The 14960-nt window shown below is 44.5% G+C and overlaps 2 protein-coding genes across 4 annotated transcripts in view; one reads left to right on the top strand and one right to left on the bottom strand.

Annotated features, from left to right (window-relative positions):
• Positions 1 to 1762, bottom strand: part of FAAP20 (FA core complex associated protein 20) — a 210722-nt gene extending 208960 nt beyond the window's left edge. The window contains exon 1 of one of the 2 annotated variants that reach the window (XM_077250097.1): positions 1687 to 1762. The gene's annotated coding sequence lies outside the window, so the exon portion shown is untranslated. Of the gene's footprint in view, positions 1 to 1174; positions 1630 to 1686 lie in introns of those variants that run through there. The other variant, XM_077250095.1, reaches the window with a different exon arrangement.
• Positions 1763 to 2218: 456 nt separating this feature from the next.
• SKI (SKI proto-oncogene) overlaps positions 2219 to 14960 on the top strand; it is an 85240-nt gene continuing 72498 nt past the window's right edge. For both annotated transcript variants that reach the window (XM_077250088.1, XM_077250087.1), the window contains exon 1: positions 2219 to 3200. In XM_077250088.1, the coding sequence (XP_077106203.1) occupies positions 2289 to 3200 (912 nt within the window). In that variant the 5' untranslated portion in view covers positions 2219 to 2288. The remainder of the gene's footprint in view (positions 3201 to 14960) is intronic.

Genomic DNA, 14960 nt, shown 5'->3' with positions numbered 1-14960 from the left:
TAATAAATAATAATAATTATATGGAAACAACAGCACTCAGCCTAATACGGGACACATCTCTGAAATCAGTGTCTCAGTCCTTGTGTCATGCCGTGTTTAGATCACATAGAAAAAACCTGCTGACAGATTCAATTTAAAGGGGCTGTCCAGGTTTGGAATGAAAGTCTCTAGTAACTCTAGGTGACTGCAGACATCTGAATCCTCAAATCTTGCTCCCTGCTCGCTGTCAGTATTCTCTGATGCACTTCTAGTCAGCATGTAAGTGCATATATGCAAACTGCCCACTCTAATCGCCAGCACCGGAGAATCTTAACAGTATGCGTGGTCCAAGCTGCGAGGATTGAGAAGTCTGCAGTTGCTTTAAAAAAAAAATATATATATATATATATATCGCTAAATTTTGGCGCAACTTCAAGTTGCGTAAAAATGTTGCAACTTTTGCCTTTTTCACAACAGTTTCTCCCAGTTATGCAAAAATGAACTGGACAGGGGCGGCTCTAAATCATGACTGGAGTAAGATTTCTGGCATAGCGCACTTGTGCAGTGTAAAACCCACAGCGGCCAGATGTTACAGCATAGTGGATGGGAGTTCAAGAAATTCCATGGTCACTATACGTGCATCTGCGGATCACCTGTGGAGACGGACGCGCGTCGTGTCTCTCCAGACAGCAGCATGTCAATATCTCCTATGGAGAGGCAAGGGAAGAGAAGTTTCACCCATAGAATGTATTGGACGCGGTGAATCCACAGGCGATCAATAGACGGCAGCGCTTTGGACGCAGTGAACATAAGCAGCGTCGTCCAGCCAATTCCGGATTGTGGGCATCCCGGCCTGACAGCTAGGAGAACCTTAAGAAACCTCGGTCAGGTTTTTTGTTTGCTAAAAGTAATGATTGATCAAACACCAATGAAAATCTGATCCAAAACATTGATGGAAATAAGGCCATTTTTCCAGTCGGAAAACCTAAATTAAAAAAAAATGTCCGAGTGACGCCTAAGTGGAGAGATGGGGGGCAAACTTATTATTTGCCCCGGGGGGGAAAGAAAGTGAAAATGTGCAAATATCATACGGCAATAATATATTTTCCTCCACAACTGAAAATAAATAATTGGTTCACACAAATAATCTGAAGGTCCCATCGCGTAATTCAGTTCTATCATGACATATACCTACCACTAAGGCCTCGTTCACATCTCCGATTTCGTGCTGTCCGCGGCTTTCAGTCCAGGCGGCCATTCACATGTGTGATTTTCATCCTCATACCGGAGACATGTCCGATTTTGATCGAAGGGTGGGATTAAAAGCAGCAATGCAAGTCTAGGGGTCCATGAAAACTATCGCACCTCGTCAGAATGAAAAAGGTGGAGATATTTTTTTTTTTTTACGTATGAGAAAATTTGACAATGCACAATCTGATCAGGATTCTGTTAGGCAAAAAAAGTCAGAATGAGGCCCAAGTCGAATAGACACAACAACCTGGATATCCCATAAATATTTTCAGCAGAAAAAAGGGGGGAAAACTGAAAATAACTCACAAGAACAAAAACCCTTCCGAGGTCAAAAAGCCACAGATGAGACCGATTACCTGCCTGCCTGAACCGTCCCATCCCCCTCCCATTTTTTTTTACCTACCCTCCCGCGTCACTTTTTCTTTCTTTTATTGCTCCCATAACCGGAATATTTACCTTCCTTTCCACAGACGTTTTTTTTCCGTTTTGCAGCAAGCAAAAAAAAAAAACTTCAGCAGCAGCAGCAGAAAGGGGAGAGAGAGAGAGAGAGTGAGGGAGGGGGGAGAGGCTGTTCCTGGAAGAGCCAGCCTGGGGAGTTGGTCACATTCTTGGCTGGGATTCAATGACTGAGGCAGACACCAACAAACAGAGAGAGAAGGGGGAGGAGAAGGGAGAGGAAAAGCGGGGCGGGCGGGGACAGACAGCAGCAGCCACACGGGGAGGGGGAGGAGGAGGAGGAGGGAGCTCGGGCACAGACGCCGGGGCCGGAGCGCAGCAGTCGGGCTGGGTGCACGCTCGGGAGCGCAGCTCCTCACACAACTTCCAATGTAAGGAAGGACATGAAGACAAACTCCTGAAAACTCCATTTTTTTTGGTTTGACGTCACCTTTTTCACTTTGTTGGGGGGTCGGAGTGACACATTGGATTGTTGGGGTCTTCTCGGACACTTGGAGAGTTTCTCTCAGGCATGGAGCTCCTGTGATCCTCCTCCTGCTGCCTGAAGTTACTGAGAAGGTGGTTGTTGTTTCCTCCTCTCCCGGTTTGTCCCGCGGTCCCCGATGATGGAGGCTGTGAGCCGGAGCTTCCAGCCTCACCCAGGTCTGCAGAAGACCCTGGAGCAGTTCCACCTGAGCTCCATGAGCTCCTTGGGGGGCCCGGCCGCCTTCTCGGCGCGGTGGGCGCAGGATATGTACCACAAGAAGGACGCTGCCGGGAAGGAGCCGGAGATGCAGCTGCCGGTGCAGCCCCCGCCGGTCATCCCCGGCGGACCCCTCTTCATCCCGTCCGACCGCTCCACGGAGAGGTGCGAGACCATCCTGGAAGGGGAAACCATCTCCTGCTTCGTTGTCGGCGGGGAGAAGAGGCTGTGTCTCCCCCAAATCCTCAACTCCGTGCTCCGGGACTTCAGCCTGCAGCAGATCAACTCGGTGTGCGACGAGCTGCACGTGTACTGCTCCCGGTGCACGGCCGACCAGCTGGAGATCCTGAAAGTCATGGGCATCCTGCCGTTCTCGGCGCCCTCCTGCGGCCTCATCACCAAGACCGACGCCGAGAGGCTGTGCAACGCGCTGCTGTACGGGGGCAGCTACCCGCCGCGCTGCGGCAAGAAGGACGGCGGCGGCAGCCTGGAGCTGGAGGTCACCGAGAAGAGCTTCAGGGTCTACCACGAGTGCTTCGGCAAATGCAAGGGGCTCTTCGTGCCGGAGCTGTACGGGAACCCCGGCGCCCCCTGCATCCAGTGCCTGGACTGCCGGCTGCTCTACGCGCCGCACAAGTTCGTGGTGCACTCGCACAAGGCGCTGGAGAACCGGACTTGCCACTGGGGCTTCGACTCTGCCAACTGGAGGGCATACATCCTCCTGGCACCGGACTACGGCAGCGACGAGGAGCAGGCGCGGATCGGCCGACTGCTGGACGACATGAAAGACAAGTTCGACTACAGCAACAAGTACAAGAGGAAAGCGGCCAGGGTGAGTGTCGGAAACGGGTTATGGCGAAGAGGCATTTAGGATCTGGTCATCATACAATGTATCTGTTAACCTCTGAATGTCAGACTGTGTTTATATAAATAGTGTGGAAGCACAGCATTGTGTATCGTGTCCTGCAGAGGGTCTACAGTGTGACATAGGAGGGCTACAGAAGGCGACAGTGTGACATGGAGAGGCGACAGTGTGTCATAGGGGGCTACAATGACATAGGAGGGCTACAGAGGATGACATGGAGGGGCGACAGTGTTTCATAGGGCTACAGTGTTTCATGGGTCTACAGTGTGACATGGAGGGGCTACAATGTGTCATAGGAGGGCTACAGAGGGTGACATGGAGGGGAGACAGTGTGTGTCATAGGGTTGCAATGTGACATAGGAGGGCTACAGTGTGTCATGGAGGGGCTACAATATGACATCCTATGTGACCATGCAGATGTGGAAGTTTGCTCTTTGCTATACAAAACCCATCCAGGTGGCACAGTAACTAGCTGATCACATCATTATGGATACTCTGTAGGAGGGTTATTATGCAACAATGCAGATACAGACGTTTATTCTGTGCTGTACAGAACCTATATAAGTGACGTGAAAGAAGGGGTTAATGATACAGTAGCTAGCACATCATTATGGCCACTATGTAACAATGCAGATGCAGAAGTTTATGTGCTGCACAGGAACCATGTAGATGCTACAGTAACTAGCTGATCACATCATTATGTGTTCTATCGAATGGATACAATGCAGATACAGACGTTTATTCTGTGCTGTACAGGAACCTATAAGATCAGGTCATCCCTGCTTTTATTTTATTATATAAATGACGTGAAAGCATATCATAATGGATGCTAGGTGTTCTATAGAAGGGATACTATGTAACAGTATAGAAGTTTATTCTGTGCTGTGCAGAAATCATATAGGTGATGTGAAAGAAGGGGTTAATGTTACAGTAACTAGCCGATCACATCAGAATGGATTCTATGTTCCATAGAATGGACACTATGTAACAATGCTGATCTAGAAGTTTGTTCTGAACTGTATAGAACTTATGATTATTAACAATACTATATTTTTAAGTACGGTACATTGTATACATAAGAGCACTGGTCATTCGTGATACATAAAATTATATAATTTGTTTTTTTGCTTTCATTATATAGATGCCCATTCACACTCGTATTACTGTATATAATGTTTGCAATCAAACTGAAAAAATGTAGAACACCGGTTTGGTCCTAGAATCTAAGTGTTTGATCTGTAATAAATGTAACAATAGATAATTTATTACTTTGTGTCAAGATTCTGATGACCGACTAATGCAGAAAAAGTTGGTATAGTAGCGGGTTTAATAGCTGTATGGGTTTGGCAGGCAGAAGGTTAAAAATCAATATCCTATAGGTGTCCATTCCCCCTCCCTCCCCCCCATATAATGTATAGACATATGGGTCAGCCTTATTTGGGAAGGGAGGGGTTAATGATTTTGCTGTAGTGGTTGATGTATAGGGAGCTCCTATGTCTTTGGCCCCCTTTTTTCCCCTATTTACAGACTGATGGGTTAATTACAGTTCAAGTTTGTTTGGGGGCAGCGAAGCAGAAGTTATTGCTGGTCATAAAGGTGTAAATTGCACTTGTCCAGATTGTGGGTGATCGGGGTGACTTCCTCCTGTGTTGTTGTAAGGAGAGCTGACCTCCTGGTAACCTAAGTCTTTGCTGTTTGTGTCTTACAACTTTGGAAGGGAGATGAAGATGATCTGTCACCTATTGGTGCTAGAAAGGTGACCAGGTTGTCGCTGGGGCTGCAAGTCAACAAACAGTCGTTCATTTTTTAAGTGGCAGTTAGTGTGACCTGATGGCCACCCTGCTTCATATTCTGTGCGGTTGATGTCATTGCATGATATAAATTATTGGGCAGGATTCTCTGCGGTTCGAGCGATTTGATTTCAGAGCAGTGGATGGAAAGTCTGTGGATGCAGATGTGGTCATTTATAAGGTCAGGGCAGGTGCAGACAGTCTTCTCCCTCCCATCCGCAACCCTAGTGACTGGAGGTGCTGACATGATTCTCTATACGCCATCCTTCCTCTGTCATCTCCATGTCAGTTTCCTATTCCGGTAATCGCCTCGGCACACAATAAACTGGATATCTCCTTCTTTATGTACCGCCATAGCCTTTTAATGGCTATAATCAATTCTTTCTAGGAACGACAGCCTGTTTTTATTTTATTGCCCGTCCACCCCTGAAGACACCTGGCACCAGACCGATGACGGGCTGCTCCATTGTGTGTAGGTGGCTGTATACATAACTAGGGCAAGCTGAACGAGGAGGGTCTGCCACCCAGACTGCCTGTCCAGACACTAGCGGTTTATTTTAGGCGTCTGGACTCGGCCATATGTGCGTAAAGCAAGCTGGTAGCTGGCATGGATCCGATTTTGTGGGCAGCACTTAATGGCCTTGAAAGATGACATTCCGTGCAACTTCCAAAATCCTCTAAGCTCATCCCATATATATATTTTTTTAATCCTTCCTGTTCTTTTTATATATAATTTATCATTAGTCTGCCTGACTAATGGTGAGATTTTTTTTTTTATTTATTTTTTTTAATCTTCAATCATTATGACCCTGCTTCATTAACCCCTTCTGATCTCAATGTGAAGAAACCATTTGAAATTGATGGAATTCCAATTTTTCCAGAACAGAAAAGTGGGGATGGGTAGGGGGTAGGCCAGGGGGGTATCTGTGCCATTGAGCAACTGTACAGTTTTACATCCCAATCTGCTACAGCTATTCATGGCTGGTCGGAATAAAACGCGTGTGACGTTCTCGATTTCTACCCGGCTTATTATTCCTAGCAGATAATGAAAGTTGCATTTACCAATCTCTCTACTTGGGAGGCCAATTAAATCACATTATGGCTTAAACCCCTCTTTTTTTTTTTTTTCGTCGTTATTCCCCCCCCCTCCTTATTCCTCACTTATTATCAATGAATAGACTCCTTCCCAATTTCCCTAGGAGTTTCTTACAACTGTGTGTCAGAGCCATTGTGGCGATGTTAACATTAATGAGGCACATTATCTGTGATAGTTGGAGGTGGATGCGTTTTTAATGGCTTGTCTATCCCCGGCTAATCATGGATTGAGGTTGGAAGCTTTGAATGGTCTTGTCTGAAAGGATGGGCCTTTTTTTTTTCTTTTTTTTTTAATTCCTATGACTGGCTCAGGGGGGAACGTTAACCCATTTGATGCCAGAACCCCCGCTGCCCTATTGATATCTATCTAGTTATCCTGCAGATGTATATGTTTGTAAATACTTTTAATATGTTTGTTTATTTGTAAATATTTGAATCTGCAATTTCCAAAGTAAACAAATGATAAATAATGTAATATACGCAGAAATGTTCGTTACATTTTTGCATTGCATAGGCATTTTAGTCAGTGTAGACACTATGATGGTAACTAAATTGCACAACCCAACTCCGTACCCTATCAATGAGCCTCCTTTTTTTTTTAATGTAGCTTGTCTATTCCACGCTTGTCAAACCTGCTTTGCCTGCACTTTTGCATGCTGCTATCTTGTGAATGCAGACTCTGCTCGCACAATAGACTGATGCTTTCTGTTTGGAGGGTCCAATAGATACTTGTGTGTATTCACCACCATCTACTCTCACGCCTTCCACCCAAAGTGGAGTGTACGGATCCTACTCGCTGTGCTCCAGGCATTGCGATAAATGGCGCATGTGTACGGCTTCTCTATCGTGTGGTCGGTGTGCAGCAGGCATTGATAGAGAAGCCGTACACGTGCGCCATTTATCACAATGCCTGCTGCACACCGACCACACGATAGAGAAGCTGTACACATGCGCCATTTATCGTGTGGTCGGTGTGCAGCAGGCATTGTGATAGAGAAGCCGTACATGTGCGCCATTTATCGTGTGGCCGGTGTGCAGCAGGCATTGTGATAAATGGCGCATGTGTGCAGCTTCTCTAGCGTGTGGTCGGTGTGCAGCAGGCATTGTGATAAATGGCGCATGTGTACAGCTTCTCTATCGTGTAGTCGGTGTGCAGCAGGCATTGTGATAAATGGCGCGCGTGTGCGGCTTCTCTATCGTGTGGCCGGTGTGCAGCAGGCATTGTGATAAATGGCGCACGTGCACCACTTTGTACTTAGCCCACTTGGGTATCCTATGTGCATTCTACAGAGTGAAGCTAGACTGTAAATTAGAGCTAGTAATTTCCTCATGATAGCTTTCAGACTTCGCTCCAATAGGGGAAGAATGTGTGTGGGGGAAGGGCACAGGTTCCTTTTGACCCTTTAGGGCTACCTGTCTAATCTCATAGGTGAGTGTGTAAACTCGTGTGCTGAAATCCAGCCTGGACTTTTTAGTCAAAAATACGCTTTGCTGCAAACGTACAACCTTTTGAGTCGCATGCACCAACAACAGCCATGGAGTTGTCGTTTCCCACCAATTGTAAGCCCACCAATGATCTAAGGGGTAAAGTCTTTATTCCTTTTCCCCGCCCCGGTGTCACTTTTTTTCCCCCATTGTTTTATCTCAATAGATATAAATCTCATTTGGCTTTTCTCTCCCCTTGGGCATCCCCCCCCCCCCTCCCCATTATCCATCTCTTCCTCTTCGCTCCGGATCAGGGAGTCTCTGCCTGTAAATGGCACTAGTTGCCTGCTAGCGAGGCACTCTTGAGATTAAATAAGATGGAAGCACTTTACCCAGCTCAACATACTGCTCGCACCGCACGTTCAATAGCTCTTCAGAGCTGAAATCAGAAACAAAGCAGACTGGCAGCAGCTGGCCCTGTAAACAGCAATGCCACGGGGTAAAGGAGGGTGCAACCGCTGCCTCCTAAAGGAGTGGAATCTGACAACAGATGTCTTATGTGTATGGTCCAATTGGATTGATTTTTGCAAAAAGTGGCAATTGTTTGAAGGGTGATTTATTAATGGGGTAGATTGAGTGTCGGTGTTAGGGTGGTCTTTTAGTTCATCCTCTATAAGTTCACCTCCTGGCAGAGCTGAAGAAAAAAAAAAGTGACATCCTTTTGTGTGGTGTCTGCTGGAGCGTTGAGAAAGGGCCCTGATACAGCAGACAGGATATCAAGTGTTAGGAAGTCTGGGTTAAGTAGGGCATAGACTACTGAGCCGGCAGACAAGCAGCCTCCTTGGATCAGGGGCACTGTATCAGGCGCAGCCATTTAGCATTTTTTGGCAGTTCACATGGAAATAGACTTTTTACCTTTTTTTTTTTTTTTTTTTCTTAAAAACATAAGTAGTTCCTAGGAAAGCAGGTGATCATCAATATGGCCCCGGGGACATCCATCCTGCAATGTATCGTCCAGCGTCTACAGACTTGTCTAACTAGTTACGGATGCATGCAAAATAAGACATTGCGTCTTTGCGGTGTTTTTTTGCAAGCAAAATCTTGCAAGTTTACTGCATTTTCCCTTGTACGTTTTTTTTGTGTGCAGAATGTAGACTGTCATTTGTGTACTGTACATGTTTAATAAAGTTGGCCTTGTTAACCGAAAAAATGCAGCGTTGCGTTTGTTCGCTTTCTCATTGCTTTGTATGGCGATTTAAAAAAAAAAAAAAAAAAAAGCAGCAGTTTTTCAATTGTCAGTAGGAAAAAAAAAAGCAGGAGCTTTCAGGAATATGAGATTATGCCGGTACTGTAAATCACACCTTTTAAATTCCCCAAAAAACGCAACGTGTGAACATTACCTCAGTGTTATCTTTCTGCAGAGTGGCTTAGGATACGTTCAGGATGTTGGGAAAGCTGTGTGACCACCACACATAGCTTGCCTTCCCGGAAGACCTCCTCAAAGGACTGTACGGAATATTTTATTTTATTTTTTTTAATTTATTTATGGGTGTGTTCTCCATACGTAACAGTTCTACTTACCCCCCCCCCCAAAAAAAAAAAAATTCTTAAAATGTTATCCTGTATTAGTCAACCATAGAAATGTCTCAATGCAGTGGTGTCTCGAAACTGTAGAAAGCCAGACATCCCATTTTTGGGCCAAGGTGCTGATCGGTGGGTGAAATGGACGGGGGGGGGGGGCGAGTGGTTAAGACCGATTTAATCAGAAATGTGTATTAGCAATGTCCTAATAGCTGCCTTGTGCGGAGTCTGCACATTCTGTATATACCCCGAGACCCACATTATCACTTATAGGGTCAGGCACTGAGATTTTATTTATTTTCTTTTTCTGTAATTACTCTCATACAGTAGAGAAGAGCTTTTAACCCTTTCAGTATCCTGTCGCGCACCTTCAAGCAGAAGGGCGATCCGAGCAGAAATGTAGCGCCGTCCAAATATCGATTGGCATCAGCGGGAAATCATTCAATATTTAAGATCCCGGAGCCAGTCTGGTCTGATTATTTTATTTATTTATTTTTTAATTCTTTTTTTTTTTCTTTCTTTTTTTTTTTTTTTTTGTCAGACATGCCGCGTTAATCAGGTTTCTACCCGTTAACGTGATATAAAAGTAGCTCTCATGCCATTTTCTTTAATTACATAGGCTGAAATATTAAATAAAATATGAGTAATATTGAAATCACGCTGATTATGACACTAGGGATCATTTTTTTTATTTTTTTAACAAGCAGCTGAAACCACCAATTACTCTTAATGTGACAGACGGAGGGGAATGTTCCTGTTCAAGAGTGGTGCGGGCGATTTGATTATAGGCACTCGTGATGGGCCAGTGGAGGGCTTCTTAGAGTTTGGGGGTCCTTGGTTACATGAATGGCTTCACGTCAAGCTCTGATTGGCGCCGGCTCTTGCGTTCGTGTCCGGATCTGCTGTTCAGATGTACATGTCTCTTCCTAGAAGTCTCCCGTGTACCGATAGATATTTCGTCTCTTCCCTGGAACATTGAGCGGACGTGCTTCTAAAGTCCATGCAGACGTCATTGAAGAATTTGCATGCGGGGCCTTGAGAGGGAAATATCCGCAGTTCTCTTAGCAGCTTTTTATGGAAGGAAATTCTTCCCCTTGTACTAAATATGTGCCCCTCCACCCCATCCCTTATTGGAAGTCGGAATTTACCATCCCTTGTAAATCAGTACAAGCCGATTAAAGATCAGGATTACTACTTGATCTCTCATCTCTCCAATTCCGAGAACTCCCAGATCCATTTACATAATTATTTGCGATATTAATGAAACTAATTGTCAAGATTCATATCTATAAATTTTTTTTTCCTTTCTTCTCCTCCTTTCTGCTGTTTGCCATGTAAGACGTCTCCAATTCCGGTGGGCAACCTTCAACCCTATAAATGGTTAATGAGGAGAGCACAATAGTTTTAGTGTGGGTTTTTTTTTTTTCTCTCCTCCTTTTGGATTTAGCTTATGTCGCCTGCAAAGAATGCCAGCAAAAACAATGCCGCCAACCTATCCAGTTCTCCATTCACTTCGTCACATGCGGACAAGGTGTATTATTTCTGCCTAATCTTGGGGTTTATCCGGCAGATCAATACAAGCATTGCGCAAAAATAAAATTCTAAATCCCCCTATGAAAACCAAACAAAGATTGGGTAAATAGAACTGCACCCATTCTCCCCTCCTCTCGCCCGTCCTAAGCCATTCATACCTCCATACCTCCGCTGTAGGCTGTTTACATCAAACACCCCTCAAAAAATATATATATAATTTTTTTAAAGCAGCCAAACAAAAGACTCGAAGAGTGACGGAAGCAACTTGAATTTCAGGCTGCGGCCACGGCGGATGATTGATTTAATATTAAACAGGTGTGTGGAATGTGCACTCGTGTCTGGTCATGACCAACTTGACAGACTAAACAGCGCTGTACCAATGTAACCCAAACCCACTTCTCTGCCAAGTGGGCTCCCGGTCCAGTCTCTGGGGCGGAGGAGAGGAGGAGGATCTGGCAGTGACTAAACGAGAGAAAAAAAGTTTGGTCATGAGTGTTCTCGCATTCTTAGAAAAGGCCATTTGCTTTTGCCAGGAGGGCAAAGTTGAATGCTAAGCAAACGCTGTAGTGCCTTATCTCTGGCCCAGCCATTTGTGACGCCTCACGTGTCAGTGGGACCTCATAGCTGTTATCAAAGACTTGGGGGGGTACAAGTCGTACCCTATCTATAGTTAACAGTGGAAGTAAACTGGGGCAGGAGGGTTGAAGAAGGAGGACACCTGTAGTTCACTAGTAATTGAATAAGGGAGTCATGTCAACGAGGAGCTAAAGCAAATGGATTACGTTTACCTATAGTACCGGCGACTTTATTCTGTCCCCGACACTTGGAAACTAATTGCTTGATTATGGGCAGCACCGTGGACATAGTTTTCCTTGGTGGGCTTTCAACCAGGAACCCAAACTGGAAGGATTTTGTATGTTTTCCCCATGTTTGTGTGGGTTTCCTCCTGGTTCTCCGGTTTCCTCCCACACGCCATGGGCCTACTGATAGAGAATTTCGATTGTGAGCCCCAATAGGGACAGAGATGATGGTCTGAATGTGATTACATAAAAATTAATATGGGGCTCACTGTTGCTTTGCAACATCTGTAAGGATTTTTTTTGTTCTTCCCGTGTTTGCGTGGTATCCTCCTGGTTCTCCGGTTTCCTCCCACATTCCAAAGACATCCTGATAGGGAATCTAGATCGTGAGCCCCAATGGGGACAGCGATGTATGTAAAGCGCTGTGGAATTGCGCTATATAAGCACGCATAATAATATTTGGTGCGTAACGGTGGTTTTTCACTGCAGGCTTGCAGTGCTGGTCTCCTGGGTTCAAATCCCACCAAGAACAACATCTGCAAGGAGTTTGTATGTTCTCCCCGTGTTTTTTGTGAGTTTCTTCGGGATTTTGAGAGTGTGGGAGGATACCAGATTGTGAGCTCGATTGGGGGACGGTGATGATGACGTCTGTAACATGCGGTGGAATATGATGGCGCTGTATAAGCAAAGCAAAATAAAAAATGAATAATTAAGATCTGGCCAATTTGAAGGATGAACAATGTTTAGTTTTTGTTTTTCTTTAAGACTTGAATGATTGGACAACGGGCATTTCAACTCCTACCGTAGTATTGCGGTATAATTCAATAGTATGGATTTCTGATAAAGTTCTAGTTCCTGGGCAAGTTTTCCTATAATGAATCCATATAGGAACACTTATCTGATCGATTGTTTGATCATTATGGTCGATGACCAGCATGCATCCTCTAGTGTACGATCTGGCAGTCTTGTATGTCTGAACTCTTCTTCTTTCAGGGGGTGGGGAAGGGGGTTGTATCCAGCTCTCCTTACAGTATAAGGTATGCCAATTGTGAATGTATATTTTTCAGTTTGCTATAGGCTGTCGTTTTTCTATTTTAATAAGCGGGTAAGAGTTTCCTAATAGGGCGGATCATTATGATGCACCAGCCGCAGCGCACCGTAGGTTGCCCTTCTGTAAATGTACCAGCCTCACTGCAGTATTGTAACTTTTCTTTTTTTTTTTTTTTTTTTTTTATCCTTGCTGTTCTGCTGCAGTGCATCGTGGGATTTCCATTTCTGCTGAATGGGCTGCTTGTCTAAGGGGGAGGAAGTAAGTTCCCTGTAGGATAGCGGCAGAGGGGGGATGTCCTGTTTCATATGCAAAGCATTTTAGGGAAAAAAAAAGAAAAAGCTGGCAAGAGAGGATCTCCCGGCACAGATCTAAGAGTATCTTGCACCTAAAGAGCAGTCGAAAAATGCATTTTGTCCAAGACCCCATTCTACAAATGCTCTGCTGGTACTTCGCTTCCTATTGGCTAATGATGCGTTGTGTAACCGAGCAGAATTTAACAAATCAAGGGGCATTTAACTTAGGTTTAATAGGATACACTCTCGGCTTGCTCGTATTAATAGTGGATCTACAGGGGTGCTCAAAGAAGCCAGGAGTTAAGAGGTCTTCAGTGCAGCCCGATGAAAGGCATTTGGTAACAAAAAAGAAAACGGAGGCTCCATTCAAAAGAAAACATTTCGAAATGTGCAGGTTTCAAATTCCCTACAGTCCACGACGGGCATTTAACGTGGAACTTTTGAAGACCTCCACCCCTTTTTTTTTTTTTTTTTTAACGTAATCTGTTTGGAATCCTAACGTTTCCTTTTTTATTTTTTTGTAAGATCCTTTTTAGTCCTAAGTATTTATTTTTTTTTTTTCTATTGGCCAAAAACTTAATTTTTGGCTTGTCACTCTAGTTTCAAAAGTCGGAAAATTAAAAAATTCCAAAAATTTTTTTTTTTTTTGGGTACATGGCAGTCTCCCCCTTTCTAATTATCAGTTTTTGGCGGAGTGGTATGCAAATATAGTCAATTAAGTGGGAGTTTTTTTAATTAGCAGATGTAAGTTCATGTGTGAAGTGCCTCGACTTAATCACTTTTCACAGTTTTGTCGTTAATTTGTGAAGTTTTTTGGTGTTTCTTAATGTCTAGGAAAGCTGTGAATTTCCTGTATGTATGCCTGCAAATTTTTTATTTTTTTCCCCAGCGCTTGGTTGGAATACTCAGCGAGTGAAAGTACAGCCCAGATGACCGGTAATAGTTAATACTATCTGATGATGGATTGGTCCAGATGCATAAATGCCTCTCCTGTGAGAGGGGCGCCAGTGAACTTTGAGAATGAATCATTGTGCCGGGGGTTACAATGTCTCCATAGAATTTAAGGTGTTAGCAGACGCAATGAGTGGATGTGTTCTCCATCCATCCTTGGGTTGTAGTATTTTTTGCTATGGGCTAGTACAAATTCCCGATTTGGTACTGGCAATTAACCGTAATTAGTTTTTGTTCTTGCCGGATGAAAGACTTCTTACATAATACACTGTGAAGCAGGTTCCTCTGTCTGGATTAGCACCATTCAAGCAGACGAGCCTGGTATCTCTTGCCGGCTATTAAGAGCCGCAGCATCAGGCTGGTGCTTAGTGCGTTTTGAAGTTCAAGTATTCTTTGTCTGGCCACGGAGAGCAGAACCACAAGACAAAACAGTCTTGGGCTTACTTTCTGGAATGCTATTTTGTGCTGCCCTTGAGTGTCCCTTGAAAGGTTTAGTGGAGTGGGGCCTTGTAGTTAGATCATGACCTGCCTGACGGAGGAGATCTTATCCCTATGAGAATACCTCCTTTGTACAGTGCCAACATATTGTCGCATACATAAGCCCTTCTAGAGCATTGGCTAGAAGATCTACCAACAATGACCATGAAGAATGGAAAGATGTTGGACAACAGACTAGGGGATAACCAATATCCATGCACCATTGAGACTCTTGAGGTCTATGGTCCTGCAACATTTCTTCATAATCAATAAAAAAAATAGTCCTTGGGCTGGTGGTGGTATAAAATGCATATTTTTTGGACACTGCACACAAGAGACCAAATACTAACCAATGGTAGTCAATGTGCAAGTGCAGCATGCGCTACTCTTTTCCATTTTACGGTTGAGAACAGTGTAATTACAGGCTGCTCCTTATGCCGGCGAGTGTACACAGCTGCACAGTTGGATCCCGAATTTGTGGCTATGACTGGCCCCAACATCTGAACCTGGCCTAAAAGGGTCTCAGTAGTAAGATGTGGGAAATTTTTCAATTTTTTTTTAAATATCTTTAATGATAATCTTTAATTTCCTGATATTGAAACACACGGAGGTAAGCGATGTCAGAAATCTTCAAACTACCCTAATCCGGCATCCAGTTAAGTGCTCTGTTACAACCTGAACACGGCAATGTGCACTTTGTGCGGGCAACCCTCTGCCCTAGATATAAGTCA

The sequence above is a fragment of the Ranitomeya variabilis genome, chromosome 4 (assembly GCF_051348905.1).
Source record: "Ranitomeya variabilis isolate aRanVar5 chromosome 4, aRanVar5.hap1, whole genome shotgun sequence".
NCBI lineage: Eukaryota > Metazoa > Chordata > Amphibia > Anura > Dendrobatidae > Ranitomeya > Ranitomeya variabilis.
Note: the sequence above shows the minus strand (reverse complement) of the source record. Positions and strands in the feature narration are given on the sequence as shown.